The sequence below is a fragment of the Manis pentadactyla genome, chromosome 11 (assembly GCF_030020395.1).
Source record: "Manis pentadactyla isolate mManPen7 chromosome 11, mManPen7.hap1, whole genome shotgun sequence".
Classification (NCBI taxonomy): domain Eukaryota; kingdom Metazoa; phylum Chordata; class Mammalia; order Pholidota; family Manidae; genus Manis; species Manis pentadactyla.
Genome location: NC_080029.1, coordinates 41,073,139 through 41,093,717, shown reverse-complemented (window position 1 = coordinate 41,093,717; position 20,579 = coordinate 41,073,139). Strand labels below are relative to the sequence as shown.

Below are 20,579 nucleotides of genomic sequence, written 5' to 3'. Positions count from 1 at the left end.
AAGTAAATGACTTGTTTTTCTAGGTTTTGTCATAGTAGCCCTGTTAAATGGCCAGGAATATCATATTCTAGTGACATGCAGATGAATATGTACAGTAGGCAACTGGAAATGCAGGGCTGAAATGTGGTAAAGAGGGCTGAATATTTACTTTTGGGTATATTCTGAGTGGAAATGATTGAAGCCATGAGAGTGGAGGAAACCTTCAAGAGAGAAGAGGCTAGGGGATGAAACCATAGTCTAAGATGCAAAGGTGTAAATGGAGCCACGGAAAGAGCCCTGTCAGAGGTTAGAACGGGCACCATGGCAGCGCAGGGTATGGGAGCCAAGAAGGAAACTTCCCAGAAGAAAGGAAGGATGCAGTGAGGAAGGATGCAGACAGAACAAAGGAAATCAGACCTGAGAAAAGGCCACTGGATTTGGAGCCTGGAAGGCTGCTCATAACTTGGCGGAGAGTGTTAGGGGTCTTGAGGATGGAAGGCATATTGCAAAGGGTTGGGTAGGTAGTGGGAAGTTCCAAGTAATAAAGAGCTTAGTAAATAAACTGGTAGTCTGGGGAGTAATAGAGCAAATAAACCTTCAGGTTGAGCAAAACCTAGGAATGTTAGGGGAAAGGTTGGAGTGAGGACTCTGGAAAGAGGAACCACCAATGCAGCTAAGTCCCAGAGATGGCAGGGATGGGAGTGCGATTAGTCATAGATCTTTTCAAAGAAGGGCGAAGGATGAAAGGCTGGGTAGAGAGGGAGACATTTTGAGAAAGTACAGGCATAGCTGCAGGTAAGTGTTGAGGGGACAACGTAAAGTGGCCTGAAGTGGCTTAAGGTGCATTTACTCAAATCTCCCCTGAATAATGAGTCACGACGTCTTCCTGAGACTGATGATGGGGGCAGGGTTTGAAGATTCTAGGAAAGGTAGAGACCTGCGTTGATCATATAGTAGCAATGAGCCACGTGTGGCTACTGGGCACTTGAAATGCGGCCAGTCCCAGCTGGCATGTACTGCAAGTGTAAACTAGTATCAATTTTCAGACAGTCCAAAAAAGGATGTGAAGTATCTCATTAACGCTTTTTTTTTTTTGAAAAGCTAATGCTCTGGCTATGCTGGAATAAATCAAACATGTTATCAAAATTAATTTTTCCTGTTTCTAATAGTTTTTAATGGAGCTACCTGAATATTTAAAATACATATGTGGCTCACATTCTATTTCTATTGGACAGGGTTGATCTAGAAAAACACAGTAAGGATTCAAAAAGGAATGAATAAAAGGGCTGCCAGAAAATGAAAAGGATTTGGCTAAAGTCAAGGATTTCTATTGGATCCAGTCACCAGGATTGGAGGCTGGATCTTCTGAGCAGTAGACGGTGGGGCTGACCCAGGGCTGGGAACTGGCTCCAGAAGCATGGCTGAGGAGTTGAAGATCCAAAAGGAAGAACTGAAGTGAACAACCTGGACTCAAGCTGGAATGGCAGGCAGTAAAGGCCATTGGAAACTCTTGTGTTGGGAGAATGGCAGTGGCTGTGTGTGGTCAGAGCACCAGCAAATGGCTTGAGGCTCTGATGAGTCAGTGGGAAGGGTAGGAAGTGAAGTGTGATCAAGAAAAGAATTTCTGTGTTCCCAATCTGCTGTGTAAATGCCAGTTCTTCACATTTTAATTTTGCTTAGAGTGATGTAAACTTGTGTAGGCAGCTTTCTAGCACCCAATCCAGAAAAATGGGTATTTGAAAAAGTTTCCTTAAAATCCAAGTTAAAAAAAAAAAAAAGGAACATTATAACTGCAACAAATTACCCCAAGTAGTCTTTGGGTACAAGGGAGTATACATAGCTTTTCTCTTCTTTCAGTACCCTCCTTACATAAGAAGGTCAGGTGAGGGGGTTAACACCTGAGTACACTCCCACTAAGCATACTCAGTAGGACAGGTAAACTACTACATTGTTTTGCTAGTTACAAAAATCAAAGCTGCCCTGCTAAAAACCAAGGAGCAATGGGCTGGCTTTGAATTGAGAGAGCAGTGTGTCCTACCAGTTTGGTAAATGGACTGGGCTTGGTGATCTCATCGGAGTCCCCAAACCAGAGTCGGGAACAGACACACAGCCTGCCTGAGGCTGACTTAGAACTAATTCAGTCAAGGGTGAACTGGCAGTTTTGAAGAATCCTAATCCCAAATGGTGAAATCAGGGCTACCCTCATCTCCATAATTCAATCAGGAACAGAAGAGAAAAATAGACGTGAACCAAGGTTTGAATTAATAACTGAATAGAAATAAAATGCTGTGCTTCTAGATAGAAATTTCTAGATAGAAAGCCTATTGCTGTAGTCCAAAATATTTTGGTTTGGGAAACTAGTTTAAATCTATTCAATTATATGATTCAATAGTAGCTGCAGTGTTCAGAAAGTTTATTAAAAATGTATGAACTGAAAAGACAGTGGTACAGCTATTCATATTTTATTGATAAGGCAAAATGTGGCATAAGTGGATGATATAAAATGAAAATAAATTTTTCACAATTATCTGTATTATGGCACCATATTCTTAAATGTATTTATTTATATTCCATCTTGATCTAGTAAAAACTTCAGGCAGCATTACGCCACTTGCTATGTGACAAGATAATGCTACTTTTTGAAAGGCCAAGTGAGAAAATCCTATTCATATATAGTGCATGCTTTTCAAGCACTTGGATTGTTGAAAAATAACAGGCTGATTTTTACTCACTTTTTAGCAAACTTCCAATAATTGACTAAAATTCTTGACTACTTTCTGAAAAGGATTAGAAAGCTAGAAAAACCTCAGTTCTTTATAATCCAGTATCCAAAATAGTAATAGTCAAAAAAATTTCTTGCACTGATTTTCATGAGGCAAACAAAATATCACCACCAAAAGTTAACAAGAAGAAACTGCAGTAACTTGACCTACTTTAACTTTCCCTCATTTTGCCATCAAACTAGAGAAACAATGGAAATAGATGTAATAAAATACTTAAAAAATACATGGAGACCTTCAAAGATGACATCTTCTAGTTATCTAATCCATGGGTTTCATTTGCCATGAGATAGTCTCTACATAAATTAAAACTTTAAATGGCAATCCAGGAGCCCTGAGCCAGAGTGGAAACTGCTAGAACAGACTTTTGCTGACAAGATGCCTGAAGTGATTCCACTTTCCAGGCCTTTCTTTCACACATCTTAAATGCAGCCAAGATGACTGTCAAGAAAAAAATGTCAACACTATATTCCTAGATGCTTAAATAATTACGTGGATGCTTTGAAAGGGAAGATACATTATACCTGGTGCCCCATGTAGAGAGTAGAAGAGTACAGCATTAATTTACATGGATGATCCTCTACACTAAATGAGCTTTGGTGGAACAATGAGAATGAAGGATTTGATTGCCAAAGTCAGAGCCAGCACCAATATCTGATGCTTTTCTTCCATGGGAGACAAATGCAAATGAATTCTTCTAATTCTACCCTTCAGATTGGACTAAAGGCAAAAACTACTTTTATGTTTTTGTGAATTTTATGAAACAGCTGAATGTGATGCCTGTTGGCTAGTTTTAACCACTAGATCATATTCTCTGTGTTGCAAAATTAACACAATGATGCTTAGGCCGGTTGTCACCTTGGTGGCGGGCCTGGCCAGGAAATGAAACAGCAGGGCTCAGTATTTAAGACAGTTTGGCCAGCTCTTCATGCTAAACCTCCAGCAAATGGGCTCATTTGGAAGGGTCTCCATGGGGAAACTGGCATCAGAGGAGAGGATGACCATATGGAGAGAAGACAGGCTTTGGGCACATGGTAGCTGAGCAAGGCACACAGAAAGATTTGTAAGGCAGTGAATAATGAATGTTACATGCTTTTGATCAAAATCAAAACCGTTCATTTGGTCAGTGGTCATCAATCTTATTAGCCACAAAATCTTTAAGTCTGGACTGCACCTTAAAATTCATCACTGTTTTTGGAATACAAAAGAACCATGGAGGTAGACAGCTGTTGGTTCTTTATAAAAAAATGATATATTTAACATTTTTGACCAAATGGCAAAAATACTTCTTGAACTAAAAAGATATAAGAAAAGGAAAAGGAACAATTTCTCATCACACCTCTGCCACATTCAGTAAAATATTATGTTCTTTCTGACCCCCGTTAACCACTAAATTTGATCTGCAGTTTGGTAAAATGTTTCTGAAGATAAGACATGAAATATGACTACAATTGAAGCATGCCCATTGTGAAGTGGATGGAACTGCAACAAATTCTAAAAATTAAAACCTGTTACATTTGATACTTTTCATTTGTTCAAAATTAACAGGAGTTTGGGCAAAGGGCTTGAAAGTAATGTTTGAATCACTTCCCCCCCTTTGGCAATAAAGGAACTAAATAAAAATGTAAGGATTTGATTTTGTGAAACAATAAGACAACTTTGCTCAGATTTAACTTAAAAATATAGTTAAAACATATCTTAAAAAACATATCTAAAAGAAATAGAATTCTATACTTCTAAGTTCTAAACCTCAACAGTCATCTTATTTAAAATATATGTCATAAATTTGGAATACAATTATAATTATCAAAGTTTTAAAATACTTAGTTACTTAACAATAATAATTTAATGTATTTATTATTATTGTCACCTAGGCAGATGGCTTTTAAAAAATTATTAATGTCAAATTCTCAGCAATCATGATTCTTTGAATGGTTTTGTATACTTTCATAAGAATTAGACAGTGACAATATATAAATATTAATATAAGGCCAAATATGTACACAACTTAGAAGATCAGGTTGAGAAGGATGAGAAATTTGGTGGGAAATTTAATTATTTCCAAAACAAAAGGTGATAATCTGAAAGCTATCCATTTATGTTTGCCTTTGTTTGTTGGAATTAGTGGATTTTAGAATTTATTTTTAATATAAGCTAATTTAAAATATACTATTTCAGATTATAACAGACTATTTTAACAGATTCTGTTCCCAACTTTATTAGTCTAAAGATGAAAAAGAATTAAGTAAAGAATATTATTTCAAATGTAAGGAGAAAGTGTGTGGGAAGGAGACAGGGAGAAGGAGAGAGAGGAGGAGAAAGAGAAATATTTAAATGAAGAAGGAAGGGCCTACTGATTTTAATGGAAGATTTCATCCACAATCTCTATTGATATATAGTAATTATAATACTTTAGCAGAGACTGTCAGGAATATTTTAAAAAATGAAGTAAATATTAATTCATGGACATTTGAGAAAAATTATATATTTGAACATGTGGATTTATTTAGATCAGCATTTTGTCAACCTTTCTCACCCATGGTGGCTCTTCCTATCAAAAGAGTTAAAGACACAGCAAAGAGTCCCCCTGTACAGTCTAAAACTAAAACATGTAATTAAAAAATTATTCTAATCTCTTGATGTTTATCATAGGCTTTTTCTTAATTTTTAGGGAGGATCAGTTCAGAGTTCATAAATATGTGTTTCAAGGTCAGCAAGTCTTTCAGTATCATGCCAGTTTCTTCCATTAAATTATTTGAAACACTCTTTGAGATGTGTACAATCTTGTTTTATTATAAAAGCTGTTTTGTTGCCTAATGGGCCCTCTAGCTTCATTTTATGTGGTATAGAGATACTGGATGATATTCAGTAAATTTTAACATTAATTAACTCCAGGCCATAGGACTTGGGCAATTTGTGGCTTTCATATGAACCTCTCTTTGAACAAATGGAAGTTTTTATAATGTGCATGTATCATTAAAAAAAAGCCATTATTCTCTGCCCAAACTTGGAATATTCCCTTATAAAGATTCTCTTGAAAACAATAATACATTGTGAAAATTTTTTGTTCAATGGAGTAGTAACTACTTACATTTGGTATATTGTGTGTACAATGAGAGTTTTCTTCCATTAAAAAAAAAATCCTCAGATCCCCAGCTAAGCCAGTTTCCCCATTGGATTTCATTAGAATTTGCAGAGAGGGAGTTTGTAAATGTAATATTTATGTTGTGAGATTTATACAGTATTCTAATGAGACTGAGTCCAAATAAAAGATTTGTGATAAAAGGTGGTATTGGTCTGCTTTTATGTATGTATCATCTTCAAAAAATTCCATTTTTAAAATACCAGCTTTTCTTTCAATTATGTGACTAAACAGGTATTCCTACTGTGTATTCTGGGGTGCTTAGCTGTTCTGAACTAGCACCTGTTAGAAGGGAGCACCCTGAAGAATTTTTCCACAAAGCACTGGAGGTCAGCATAAAATTTTCAAAATAGGATATTTTGTAAAGGCACAGAAATATTTTTAGGTTATAATCTCTGGAAAGTGTTTCCCCTTCAGCAATATTTCACATTCTGGAGAAGCCATAACTACAGAATTCTGTCCCACAGAGTCAAAGGGAGCCGAACATTAGCCCCAACAGGTGACATCTATCAACCCATCCATCATATTACCAAGCATGCCGCCAGGTGAGTTCAGTGATATCTGGAAGAACATGATCTTTAGAGCACAAATGGAATGGTATGGATGAACGGTTTTGGTCAAACTTTGTTGGCCTGCCACAGTACCATTTGGATTTAGGCAGTATGGTAGAGTAGTTGAAAGTGGAGGTTTTGAGATCAAAGTACACAGTGTTTGGAACCAGGCTAAGTCCTAGGGCAAATTACTGGCCCTCTCTGCCTTCAAATAAATCCTCAGTTTCCTCCTTTATAAAATGAGAGTGACACGATAATCTCACTGAAGCTTAATTAAAGTAAGATAAGTAATGAGAGTTTAAGAGCTACTCGCACATAGCTGTTATTTCTGGAGAATTCAGGATGATGAATTGATGATGACGACGACGATAGTGGCATCAACTGGTCAAGACCACTGTCTCACTGATGCATTTTGCTGTCTGCAAAGAGAGAACCTATGAGAAAATATCTCAGAAGAGGTAAATGACAGCTCATTTTCTGTAACTCAGAACTGGTAAAAGAGATGATGAGTGTAGACATGGGAAGAGTTCTGGATTTTAAGCCAAGAGCCACCTTTTCACTACTCAGTTCACCACTTAACAAAAACCTTGAGCAAATCACTTAACCTCTTGAGCCTAGATGCCCAAGAGGAAACTGAAAGCTCAAAGAGAAGACTTTTGGCAAAATGAAAACTGTAAACGTGTGGGGTTATTAAGCCCACACAAGCACCATTACCTAAATAATTCATTTTTTAAATAAAAACCATTGAGGAAAAAGCCAACTACCATTGAGGCCGCTGATGGAGCAGTGAGAACTGAGGGGCTCTGGGGTCAGACAGCCTAGCTTATTAGGTCCAGCCTCTGGCATTACTAGCCAAGTGCCTTGGTGGAAGCCTCAGTTCATTGCCTGTAAAATGAGATGATAATAAAACTTACACCTTATAATTTGTGAGGATTAAATGCAGGGATGCAAATAAAGCACCCAGTAAAAGAGCCTAATAAATATTAGTACTGTTGTGGTCTGTGAAATAACTATCTATATAGTTATTTCATTTTCACTGAGTAGACTGGACTTTGGCTTATTAACCAATATTGGGTAACAGTATCATTTTTTAAAAATTGGAAGCATAATTTGTGTAATGTAGTATAATGTGGATTTGGTCTCTTTTTAAATATTCCTGTCATTAGCTGAAATCATATATACTAATAAAATAAATACCAGTAGTCTTCAGGACATATTCACTGGGCTGCAGTTCACAGACTGTTTAATAATGTGGAGGAAACTTGAAGCTCACTTTCTTCATCCCATTTTCCAAACAGAAGTTCCATCTCATAATACTTCTGTAGGACATTATCAACATTACACTGACTTCTTTTAACTGAATTTACAGCTACTCATAGATTACACCCATTTCATCATCTGTACACTGGACCTTGCTCTGCTGGGCTATAGATTGGGCTCATGAAAAATTATTACGCATCAGTGACTTCAACCCTGATTATGTACTAAACTCACTTGAGGGGCTTTTAAAAAATACTGATGCTTGGCCCAGTTGAATCAGAACCTCTAAGGGTGGGACTCAGGCATCCTTTGTGTTTTTTTTAAAGCCCCCCCGATGTACTAATGTGTAGCCAGGGTTAAGAACAACTGTTTTTTATAGTTGGGGGAACTAAAGTGAAGAAGATTAATTGAAAATGCTCAATAAAATCTTATTGTAGATTAGTTTAAATGAAAAGTTCTCCTAGTGGGGAGAAAAAGGAATATGCCTATAAACCCACCCACCCAGTTATTAGTCAATTTTCCAGATAATGGCTTTGTTCTGACAAAAGGCAATCAGTGGTCCTGAAGACTACCAAAGGTCTCAGAATACAAAAGACCATCAATGATCTTACATTGATCTTCACAAACAGCTGTATACTAGAAATGAAAATGACTGTCTTTAATGGACAAACTATGGCATTTTGTATTATTTTCTGATTATAAATGTTCATGTATTTTTTAACCCCTCAGTGAGAAGGTCACCTGAGGCAAAACACATACGACTATGATGAACTAGTGTCTTGTATCTTACAACAATAAAACAAAATCTGCCATCTTTTGGCATCTACTTTTGGTAAGAAGAAATCCACAATCATAGTCTTAAAACCAACTTTTTGTCTTTATGTCAAACTAAACTTACTATACCAAGCCATGTTTGTTGAGTGTGTATATCAAATAATCTGGATGAGTCCTAATACATAACAAGTATGAAATATTACCAAGAATTTTCACAGCTGCTTTCTCTATAAAACATATGCTCTTCCATGTCATTATCATCATTCTCTAAGATTATGCCGATGAATTACCATAAATTTCTTGACTTTCAAATTAGGTCCATTTATTTACTTTTGACCTAATTTAAACCAGCTATTGTATTTTACGTCATTGCCACCCAACCAGCGAATTAAGAGGCAGAGCAAATGTGTTAATTCTGAGGTTCATGTTTTCTTTTCTTTGCTTAAAAAAATTTACCAAAGAAAAATCCTACAGGGACATTAAAGATGAAAAGGCATCCTTGTTTTCCTGTGATATAAAATTAGGAGAATACGCCAGGTTTTCAAAAAACCAGCTCCTGCTCCAGAGTATTCTTGGTCCCAAGGGAGGCTGAAACCCTGCAGGTGAAGGCAAACATACCTTCTTCAGAGCCATCTTTGTTAAATATTAGAAGCCATTTCATCTTACAAACACCCAAGTTTCTACACATAATTCATTCTTCCAAATTCTCTTTCTCCTCATAATCTCAAACTGAGCAAGGTGAAGGAGAGAATCTTAATGTAACAAAGGAGAGACGGATGTGTGAAGTAGGAGGCTGAATAAAAATGGCTGAAAAGCAATGCAAGTGAGGCTGGAGGGTGGCCACACCCAGTGCTAATATGGACTGTTTCAAAATAAATCTGTTACACCAGTGGGCAACCGGCTCTGCTTTTTCCTTCCCTTCCATTTGTTCCTCAGACACTCATTATTAATAAGCAGTAGTTACAGGTTAATCCAGTAACAGACAAAAAACCCCAAAATATTTCAAAGTGAACCATCCTAATATATGCCTACGCCATCACATTTTCAGTACTTCGAGAGCAAATCTGCATTTTCAGTCTCCATTGTGTGACCACAGATAACAACCCTGAAATGGGTGTGTCCCTGTTAAAAGGATGTACTAGAGCCCTCTGAGTTAATGGTTCTACTAGGAGATGCCAACCTTCCGGTAGAAATTAAACGCACTGGGATGCAGGGAACAATACGAAAGCGTTTTAACTCCGGGGATGAGAAAAGATTGAACAAGTACAGAATGATCAACCGAACCAAAAGACCTCCTGGAGGAGGCAACTGATGCATTATTTAAAATACCAGCATTACAATAAGAAAACAAAGGGTTGGGGGTAGGGGTAAAAACAGAGAAAGAAAAAAAAAAATCAAACACCATCCATTTTGATTTTTGACATAACAAGTTTACTCCCCCAACAGAAAGCTCCTGGGCATAACGCATGCATAGGTCCCACAGGTGAAATGCTGCACAATGGCCGAGTCCGGCTCCCGGGGTTCCCGTGCGCCGCGGGCATGCACTAGAAATAAAGAGAATACCCTGACTTTTCCAGTTGCTCCACACACAGTCCATCTTGGTGGAATCGGCAGTGGCCTGCATGGTGCGGGCTCTGCGGGCTCGCCGCGGCTCTCCTCGCGGGCGCTGGGCGGGCCCTCAGGGGTCGGTGCCCCGGCGGCGGCGGCGGCTGGGCTCGCGGCGGCGTCGCGGCTGCGGACAGACTGAGGCTGCACAACCCGCGCGCGGCGAGGGGCGGGCGCCGCGGCTCCGCAGTCTCCGCCGCAGCGAATCAGCGCGGGCGGCCCGGAGCTGCCTGCGCGCCGGGGGTGCGGGCGCCGCTCGACGCGGGCGCGGGCTGGGGCGGTCCTGGGGGCTGCCCTGGGGACGGCCAAACGGGGTCGGTCCGACCCGGGACGCACCGAGGCGGCCCCGGGGTGGGAGGTCTGGGAGAAGAGGAGGGGGAATGGGCCCCGGGTGGAGGGAGGAGGAGAGCACAGCGACCTAGGCTGTTCCCGATCGGTGGAGTGCCTATTCTGGAAATTTCTTAAGACAACCAAGAAAACTGTTGGATTAAGACAGTCGATGGCAGCACAAAAGTCAAGCGTAATGTCCCTTAATTATCTCCATTGCTCACCCACTTCTTACCCCAATTCTTTACATTCTGGACACGTTTTATTTTAATTGGCATCTTCCAAACAATTGCCATATATTTCCTTTTGGAATATTCCACAGCTATCCAAGACCTTTGCGGGCAATCCGCAATCATCAGGGAAAAATCCTCCTTCTCAATTTTGTGTTTCTCCTGTGGCCCCTCTTCTCCAGCTGTTTGTGGGTTGAAAATACCTATCAGAATGTGGCACCTGGAGGCTCTAGATAAAAGCGCTAGGACCGTGGCACTTGGAGGGACTGCTCACTGCAGTGACACTCCCAAAAAGGTCAGTTGAGGGGTCATCCAAACAGAGAAGTAAAGGGTATTCTGCTTCAACATCATCTTTGGGATTGAGTGTTGGAGGCTGAGGAGGGTGGGCAGTGTGTATAATTTGCGAGATAAAGTTGGTTTCCAAGCCCAATGAGTCAAGGACTTTGGGAGTCCCCAGTTACAACGCAAATGTCCATGGGAGGAGCAGAACAATGAGTGTAACTTACTATTCAAACCTCAGCATGGAATACTTGATTGTATTAGACACCAAGGCTTTGAGAGAATGGATAGAAAATTGGTACATTTTTGATGAGGTAAAGGTACTGGCATTTAGACACTGCCTGGGAAAGAAAGTCCTGATGGAGGGGGCCCTTGAGAACACAGGACATAGCCCAGGGCCAGGGGCATGCAGAAGGGAGAGTTCCCACTTCACCTGTGGTGGCACAGCATTACCGGTTACACAAGACGTCCCTCCCTCTCTGCCGGAGAACCGGAGCCTTCACAAGTCCTCCACAGCTCCCGGAGGCGCTCCTTCACAGCCCCACAGCTGCCTTTGCACGTTCTGGGCCAGCAAGAGCCTAAGGACAGTAGTCTCAAGGCTATGCTTGTAGATATGATTTATCTTTCATTTTATGAAGAATATACATCTTAAAATGTGATCTTTGGGAACATGCATATTCTTCTTAGGATACAAGCTTCCAGAAACCAGCTAAGCCCCTCTGCCTATTTTTATAACACATCTGAAATTATTCTTAAGGAAGCTAACACAAGTGACTTCAGGAGGATGATGTGGCACTCCGGGCAGCTGAAGTCTCCTACAAGAGGAAGAGTGTCAAAGCTTCCACAGAGCTAATGGGAAGGAAAAAACTGGCCACATTATTACAAAGCACTTTTCAAAGTGACCTGCTCCTATAGAGACATTAGCAACTTTTTTATATTTCCAACCCCCTCCCAATTTTTTTCATTGTCATGGTCATGTTTGGGAACTGAATCAGCAAAATCAATTGACCCTTGACCAACGTGAGAGTTAGGGGCACTGGGCCCCCACATGGCTGAAAACCTGAATACAATTCGACTCCCCCAAAACTTAACAACTAGCAGCCTACTGTTGGACCAGAAGCCTCCTGATAACATTTAACAATTAACACATATTTTGTATATGTACTACACATTGCATTCTTACAATAAACTAGAAAAAAGAAAATGTTTTTTTTCAAACTGTCACAAATCTCCATAAGTTTTCCAATCTATTTATTGGAAAAAAAATCCAAATGTAGGTAGTTCCCCACAATTCAAGCCTGTCTTGTTAAAGGGTCAACTGTACTGAAAAAGACAGGTTGCCTGATGATCATCAGCGCTGAATTCTCACTACATGATATAGGGCTGGGCAACTGCACACCACTAGACTCAGAAAGAAGGAGGGAGAAGGTATTGCTTTGGGGGCTGTGGCTGCACAGGCCACTGCTCAGTAGGAAGCCTCTGGAACCTTGGCCACTGGGAGGCACTGCCAGTCCAATGATAGCCCGTCATCAGTCCTAAATCCAGAAAGTGCCTCCAGGTACCTTTAGTGGTATTACGTGTCCACCACATGACCAGGCCCACTGTGTGTTGCTAATCTGACAATAGGTACTTGCAGCAAGCTGAGAGCAGTACGCCCCTACCAAGGAAGAGCAAGCAGAGGCAAGCTCTCAATCAAGTGCAAGGCAGCTGTGTCAGGCTTCTTAAGCCATATGTTTTCATTGGCCACAAAGTTGACCTTGGAGTGTCAGTTTAGCTGATAGACCATATTCTTTTCAGTTGTGTTAAGTCTGGAGACAGAAACTTGATGACACCTGAAAAATCAATATAGCAGCTTGATGGTCGAAGGTTGAGGAGGTAAGACATCTCATACCATAGACAGAGATACACACTAATGAACTAAGTATTGGGGCATCAGATTCATGCATAGGTGGTAAGAGAAACATATATGAATTTGTGAAGGAAAATGAAGCAGAAGAACAACTTGACTGGGAATCAGAGAATGTGGGTGTTGGACCCACAGGGTTGCTAAAGTCAGTATGTGGCCTTCAGCAAGTCATTTATACCCTCTGGACCTCTCTCTCATAATATACAAGTGAACTATAGCTTTGGGTGTTTGTTTCTATGAAATAATAATTTTTTTCCCCAGAGACACTATAAATGGGTGCTTTCTTTGCAAAGTGCCCACACAGTATTAACTGAAAGTTCTTGCCAAAATTAAAATGATAAAATGGGTAGGAAAGATATGTAAATTGTCCTTAAGTGGTGAAAGGAAACAGCAAGCAAATTAAAGCTTGCTAAAGTGGGCAGGAACTGCCACTGTCTTTAAACCAGAAAAGAACAGATGGGTTTTGTACACAGCCAGCTTAGAACTTGGTTTAGGTACCTAGGAAAGGAAGTGATTTCTTTAGTTTTCAGGATGATATCATGCATTAGGCAGTCTGTTATAAGGAAAAGCAAAATAGTCAAGTTTTGTAATTTCATCCCAGATCAAGAGGAATATGAAAAGCTACCATGCCCAGAGTGGCTGTATCATGTCTGTCTCCTGTAGCCCCAGAATCAGTGGCACCTACATTGATCCATTTATTCAATAAATATTTACTGAGTATCTACTATATGCTAGACACTGTTCTAGGCATAAAGCAAAGTTCCTACCTTTAAGAAGTTTAAGTGCTAGTATATATATGGGGGGGCAGATAATAATAAAAGAGGTAAATACATATTTCACATGTGGACAAATATATAGTATATGGGGGAAAATAAAGCAGGTAAAAGAGGACAGAGAATGAATGTACGATGAAAGTTTCTATTTTATAATAGGGAGGGTCAGCAAAGTCCTAATTCATAAGGCAAAATTAAAGCAGACACAAGATGGAAGAGAAGGAGAAAGCCATTAAACTATAAGGGAGAAGAGCACTGACAGATGCATTGGGTTTTCAGAACAGAATGTAATAGCTGGTAAACTATATCAGCTCATAGAACTCCTTGTTTTTTTTTTAATGCTCTGAAAAATATAGTAATTGGAATAAAAGGCACAGAACCAAAAAAAGTTTTTCATTATGATCAAAGAACACTAAGAACTCTGCTTTATGCCATATGGAATATGGAAATTTAAAGGAACAACCAATTTTGTACATCACCCACTGTACCAAAATAGTGCATGGATTGTCTTCAATTCAAACAACTTAGGACTTGTTATCTGCCAGGTGCTTTGTCATATGGTATATATTTAGTTGTTCCAAGATCCCTATGAGGTAGATTATTTACCTTAATTTTCTTGATTCATTTACTCATTTAATCTTCAAACATTTATAGAGCCCATGCTAAGTTTCTGTCTTTATAAATACAAAGGGAACTGCCCACTGGGAACTTGAGTCTACTAGGGGAAGATTTACACGTATGTAGATAGATAAATGCAATCAACTGATAAATGTATGGAGCAGATAAGAGTGGATGAACAAAACAGTAGTTAGAGGGAAGAGGATGTCTCTGGAAAGGCTTCAGAGAATAGGTGATAATTAAGCTGAATTATGAAGAAGGAATAGGATCACCAGTTTGAGTGATGGGGCTTTCCTGGCAGATATGGAAACTTAATTACAGTCATGTTTAGGAGCCAGATTTTTACAAGTCTGAGTAGAAATACTGTCAGTAAATGAGGGAGACACTGCAGGGTGTCAAGGAGAGGAATAACAATGAGAAGCTGAAAAATTTATCCAAATTTGGCTGAGAATTTCACAGAATTGATAGAAGAGCTAAGTCTAGTCCTAAGTAGGACAAGAAGAAATCAATACCATGGCCTACATCATAGTAAAGCTACAAGGCATCAAAGACAAGGAGAAACTCTTAAAAGCAGGCATAAAAGACAAATTACTCAGAGAAACTGTTGGACCAGCAGCTGCATCTTCATTAACAGAAGTCAGAAGACAATGGAGTAACGTTCTCAAAGCAGTAAGAGAAAAAATTGTGATATAGAATTCTATACCCAGCCAGATGAACATAAGCATTTTCAAATATGTAAGAAATGATGGTATTTACTACCTGCAAACCCTGCAAAAAAATCTACCAAATCTGGTACTTCAGGAAGAAGAAAACTGAACTTAAAAGGAAGAAGCAAAGTGCATGGAAGGATAGTGAGCATGAATCAGTGATGGCTCATTTAGGGGCTGTAAAAGGAGGTTGAAACTAAAACAGTAGACAAATATAGAACCTTAGATAAAAGGGAGTGATAAAAGTAAAGGCATTCCTCAGGTCCTAGTTTGTTCAGGAGGAAGGTCAAGATATTAGCTTTAGACTATGAGAAGTCATATTTGTGTGTTAAACTTTTAAGGGTCACCACTAAAAGAAAATAACTAGAACATATAACTTCCAAATAAATAAAACAAGGTAGCTAATAAATTAAATCAAAACCAGGAAGGGGGAAAATGAGAAGCAGAGGAAGGAACTACTAAATAGCACAAAATAAAGTAATAGAAATATACCCAGATATATCTAAATATGACAACTAAAATGATGGAAGCTCTCAGATTCAATGAAAAAAATTAGTTAATGGATGTTCACAAAAGAAAATCTTAAAACTGACATAGGACAGTTGAGCATAGAGATGGAAAAAGCTAAACCAGATTTAAAATTTTGTGGATAGTAACCTTGCTAAATTTACATATTAATTTGAATTATTTATAGATTCTTTTGAATTTTCTATGTACACAATAATATCTTCTCTGAAAAAAGGTGGCTTTATTCTTCCCTTTCAATCTTTGTGTTTTTATTTCCTTACCTTGGCTTACTGCACTGGCTCGGTCCTCCAATATAACATTGAGTAGAAGTGGTAACAGGGAATTCTTTGCCCTACTCTTGAATTAAGGAGAAAAGTGTGCTCAAATCTTACCTTTAAATATGATGGAACCTGTGAGTTTTTAGCTGTCTTTTACCAGATTAAGGTAAATTCCTTCCTTTCCTAGTTTTCTGAGAGTTTTGCCATGAACAGATAATGAATTCTATCAAATGCTTCTGCTGAAGCTATTGAGATAATCACATGGGTTCTACACTTAATTCTATTAATACATATAAAGTGCATGGAATGAATTTTGAATGTTAAACCAACCTTGCATTCCTAGACGTAAGGCCCAACATGGTTCTGATGCTACTCAATTTGGACTCAATTTGCTAAAGTTTTGGTAGAATTTTTGTATCTGTAGTCATGACATTTGTCCTCTTCTTTTCCTTTCTAATATACTTCTTAAGCTTTTGTATGAGAGTTATACTGGCCTCACAAAACAAGTTGAAATGTGCTACTCCGTCCTGTATTTTCTGAAAGGATTTATGTAAGATGGTGCTATTTCTTTCCTATATTGAAGTATTGTTGGTATACAATCTTATATTGGTTTCAAGTGTACAACACAGTGAATCAGCAGTTACCCATATTATTAAATCCTCACCCCAACTAGTGCACTTACTGTCAACATAGAAAGATGTTACAGAATCACTGGCTATATTCCCCATGCTGTACTACCATTCCTGTAACCAACTTTCATGATTGAGAAATGTTTTGCTGTTTATCCCTCTCACCCTCCCCCCCACCCCAACCCCTCACCAATGGTAACCACCAGTCATTTCTCAGTGTCTATGAGTCTACTGCTATTTTGTTCATTTTGTTTGTTTCATTTTTAAGATTCCAAAATAAGTGAAATCATACAATATTTGTGTTTCTCTGCCTTGCTTATTTCACTTGGTGCTATTTCTTTTTGGAATATTTGGAAGAATTCAGTAGTGAGCCCATCTGGTCCTAGAGTTTTCTCTGTGAGGTGGTTTTAAATTACAGATTTAATAGATAAAGGGTTATTCTGATTTTTAATTTCTGCTTATGTCAGTTTTAGTTTTTTTCCCAAATCAATTTGTCCATCTTAGAGATGTTGTCAAATTTATTAACATAAATTATACATACCATCTTTCTGTGTTTTTAATAATCTGAAAAGGCCATGTCTACTTTTTCATTTGTGATATTGGTAAGTCTTATTTTTTTTTTCTCTTCATTTCTTGATCATTTTGTTGGAAGTTTATCAGTATTATGAGCTAGTTTTAAGGAAAAAATTTTACTTTGTTTCCTCTCTGCTCTCCATTTAATTCTATTATTATTGTTATTATTGTTTCCTTCTTTTATCTTCTTTTGCTGCTCTTTTATTAACTCCCTAATATGCAGCTTAAATTATTTTCACCTTTCCTTCTTTTCTAATACATTCATTTAAAATTCCCTCTAATTCCCAACTAATGTAATACATGATGCTAGTAGAATAAAGGACAAAACCCATGTGAATCATCTCAATTAATGCAGAAAAAGAGAAATCCAACACTCTTGCATGATAAAAAAAAAAAAACTCAAGAAACTAGGAATACAAGGTAAGTTCTTTAACCTGAGGAAAGGAATCTTCAAAAAATGCTCAGCTAACATGACAATGGCAAAAAACTGAAAGCTTTCCCTTAATATCTGGAACAAGATATTTTGTTCTGGCAACTTCTATGCAATATTGTTCTGGAGATTCTAGCCAAGGCAATATAACAAGAAAAAGAAATTAAACTCATCCAGATTGGAAATGAACAAGTAAAACCATCTTTTTCTGCAAATAAAATGACCTTGTATAGGGAAAATTCTAAGGAATAAAAAAAGAAACTTAGAGGCAATAAACAAATCCAGCAGCTTGCAGGATACAAGTAGACAAAACCCAGCTGTATTACTATGCACTAGCAGTTAATGATCCAAAAAGGAAATTAAGAAGTTATATTCACAATAGCATTAAAAAACATTTAGGAAGAAATTTAACAGAGGGAGTGTGAAACTTACACTTTTTAAACTATAAAATATTGTTGCAAGAAATTAAATTAAATAAGAATTAAATGGAGAGACATTTTTGTTTATGGATCAACAGGTTACTTAGTTAAAATGGCAATATTCCCCAAATTAATCTACAGATTCAACACTATCCTTGTCAAAATTTCAGCTAAGTTTTGTTTTTTCAGAAATCGACAAATTGATTCTAAAATTCATATGGAAAATCAAGGGACCAATAATAGACAAGACAATCGTGAAATAGAACAAAGCTGTAGGCCTCAAACTTCCTGATTTCACCCTACTACAAAGCTACAATAATAAAGACAGTGTGGTACTAGCATAAGACTAGAGATATAGATCAATGGAATAGAATTGAAGGTGCAGAAATAAACCCTTACATATATGGTCAATTGATTATCAATAAGGGTGCCAAGGCCATTCAGTAGGGATAAAGAACAGTATTTTCAACAATGCTGGTGGGGCAGTAGGTATGCAAAAAAACTAAATTGAACCCCCACCTTATACTATATGCAAAAATAAACTCATAATAGATCAAAGACTAAATATAAGAGATAAAGCTGGAACTCTCTTAGAAGAAAGCATAGGCATAAATCTTCATGACCTTGCATTAAGCAGAAGCTTCTGAGAAACAACACCAAAGTACAAAGAAAAAAAGAAAAAATAAATTGTACTCCATCAATTTTGATGACTTTTTTTTTTTTTAGATAATTATTTTTTATTGAAGGGTAGTTGACGCACAGTATTACATTACATTAGTTTCAAGTGTACAACACAGTGATAAAACATTTATATACATAATTCTAGGTTCCAGCTATCACCCTACCAAGCTGTTACAATATCTTGACTATATTCCTTATGCTATACATTACATCCCAGTTACTTATTTATTTTACCATTGGAAGTCTGTCCTTTTTTTTTTTTTTTGTGAGGGCATCTCTCATATTTATTGATCAAATGGTTGTTAACGACAATAAAATTCTGTATAGGGGAGTCAATGCTCAATGCACAATCATTAATCCACCCCAAGCCTAATTTTCGTCAGTCTCCAATCTTCTGAGGCATAACAAACAAGTTCTTACATGGAGAACAAATTCTTACATAATGAATAAGTTACATAGTGAACAGTACAAGGGCAGTCATCACAGAAACTTTTGGTTTTGCTCATGCATTATGAACTCTAAACAGTCAGTTCAAATATGAATACTCATTTGATTTTTATACTTGATTTATAGGTGGATACCACATTTCTCTCTTTATTATTATTATTTTTAATAAAATGCTGAAGTGGTAGGTAGATACAAGATAAAGGTAGAAAACATAGTTTAGTGTTGTAAGAGAGCAAATGTAGATGATCAGGTGTGTGCCTGTAGACTATGTGTTAATCCAAGCTAGACAAGGGCAATAAAACATCCACATATGCAGAAGATTTCTCTCAGAACGGGGGGGTGAGGTTCTAAGCCTCACCTCTGTTGATCCCCAATTTCTCACCTGATGGCCCCCCTGCGACTGTGCCTGTCTTAGGTTGCTCCTCCCTTGAGGAATCTTACCCGTGATGACTTTTTTTTAACTTAAAAAAAATTTTTGTGCATCAAAGGATACTATCAAGAAAGTGAACAAAACATCCATAGAATGGGAAAGAATATTTGTAAGCCATACATCTGACAAAGGATATGTATCCAGAATATATAAAGAACCCTCACAAAATCAACTAAAAGACAACCCAACTTAAAAATGGGCAAATAGAAGTTTTCCTAAAGAAGATATACAAATAACATGAAAAGAGGCTGACTATCATTGGGCAAATGCAAATCAAACTACAGTAAGATGCTCCTTCACTCCAACTACAATGTATATAATCAGAAGATGAAAAATAGCAAGTATCAGTGAAGATATGGAGAAATTGGAACCATCATACATTACTGGTGGGAATATAAAGTGATACAGCCAATTTGGAAAGCATTTTGGCAGTTCCTTAGAAATTTAAACATAGAGTTGTAATATGACCCAGCGATTCCATTCCTAGCTATATACCTGAGGGAGAAAGAAAAGGGAAGAAGAGAAGGAGAGACTGACGCAGTAGAAGGAGAGAAGGAAAGAATGGAGGGAGGTGGGAAGGAGCGAGAGAGAAAGAGAGGGAAGGAGGGAGGGGGTGGGGGAAAGAAGGAAAGAGGGAGGAAAGGAGGGAGGGAGGGAGGGAGACAGAAAGAAGATGGCTTCTTTTGGAGGGGATGAAAATGTTTTAAGATTAGTGGTGATGGCTGTATGACTGTAAATATACTAAAAACTACTGAATTGTACACTTTTAAAGGGTGTGTTTTATGCCATGTGAATTATATCTTGATTTAAAAATGTATATATTAAATGCAATCCCTATCAAAATACCAATAGCATTCTTCAACAAACTGGAACAGATAGTTTTAAAACTCATATGGAACCACAAAAGACCCCGAATAGCCAAAGCAATCCTGAGAAGGAAGAATAAAGCAGGGAGGAATCTCGCTTCCCAACTTCAAGCTCTACTACAAAGCCACAGTAATTAAGATAATTTGGTACTGGCACAAGAACAGACCCACAGACCAGTGGAACAGAATAGAGACTCCAGATATTAACCCAAACATACACGGTCAATTAATATACAATAAAGGAGCCATGGACGTACAATTGGGAAATGACATCCTCTTCAACAGCTGCTGTTGGCAAAACTGGACAGCTACATGTAAGAGAATGAAACTGGATCACTGTCTAACCCCATATACAAAAGTAAATTTGAAATGGATCAAAGAACTGAAT

General features: G+C 38.0%; 1 protein-coding gene across 3 annotated transcripts in view; it reads right to left on the bottom strand.

Annotated features, from left to right (window-relative positions):
- Positions 1-20,579, bottom strand: part of RTN1 (reticulon 1) — a 222,266-nt gene that overhangs the window by 14,066 nt on the left and 187,621 nt on the right. The window contains exon 1 of one of the 3 annotated variants that reach the window (XM_036919223.2): positions 10,050-10,270. The exons of the other annotated variants lie outside the window; for them this stretch is intronic. Within the exon in view, the coding sequence (XP_036775118.1) occupies positions 10,050-10,110 (61 nt within the window). The 5' untranslated portion in view covers positions 10,111-10,270. Of the gene's footprint in view, positions 1-10,049; positions 10,271-20,579 lie in introns of those variants that run through there. 3 annotated transcript variants of the gene reach the window in all.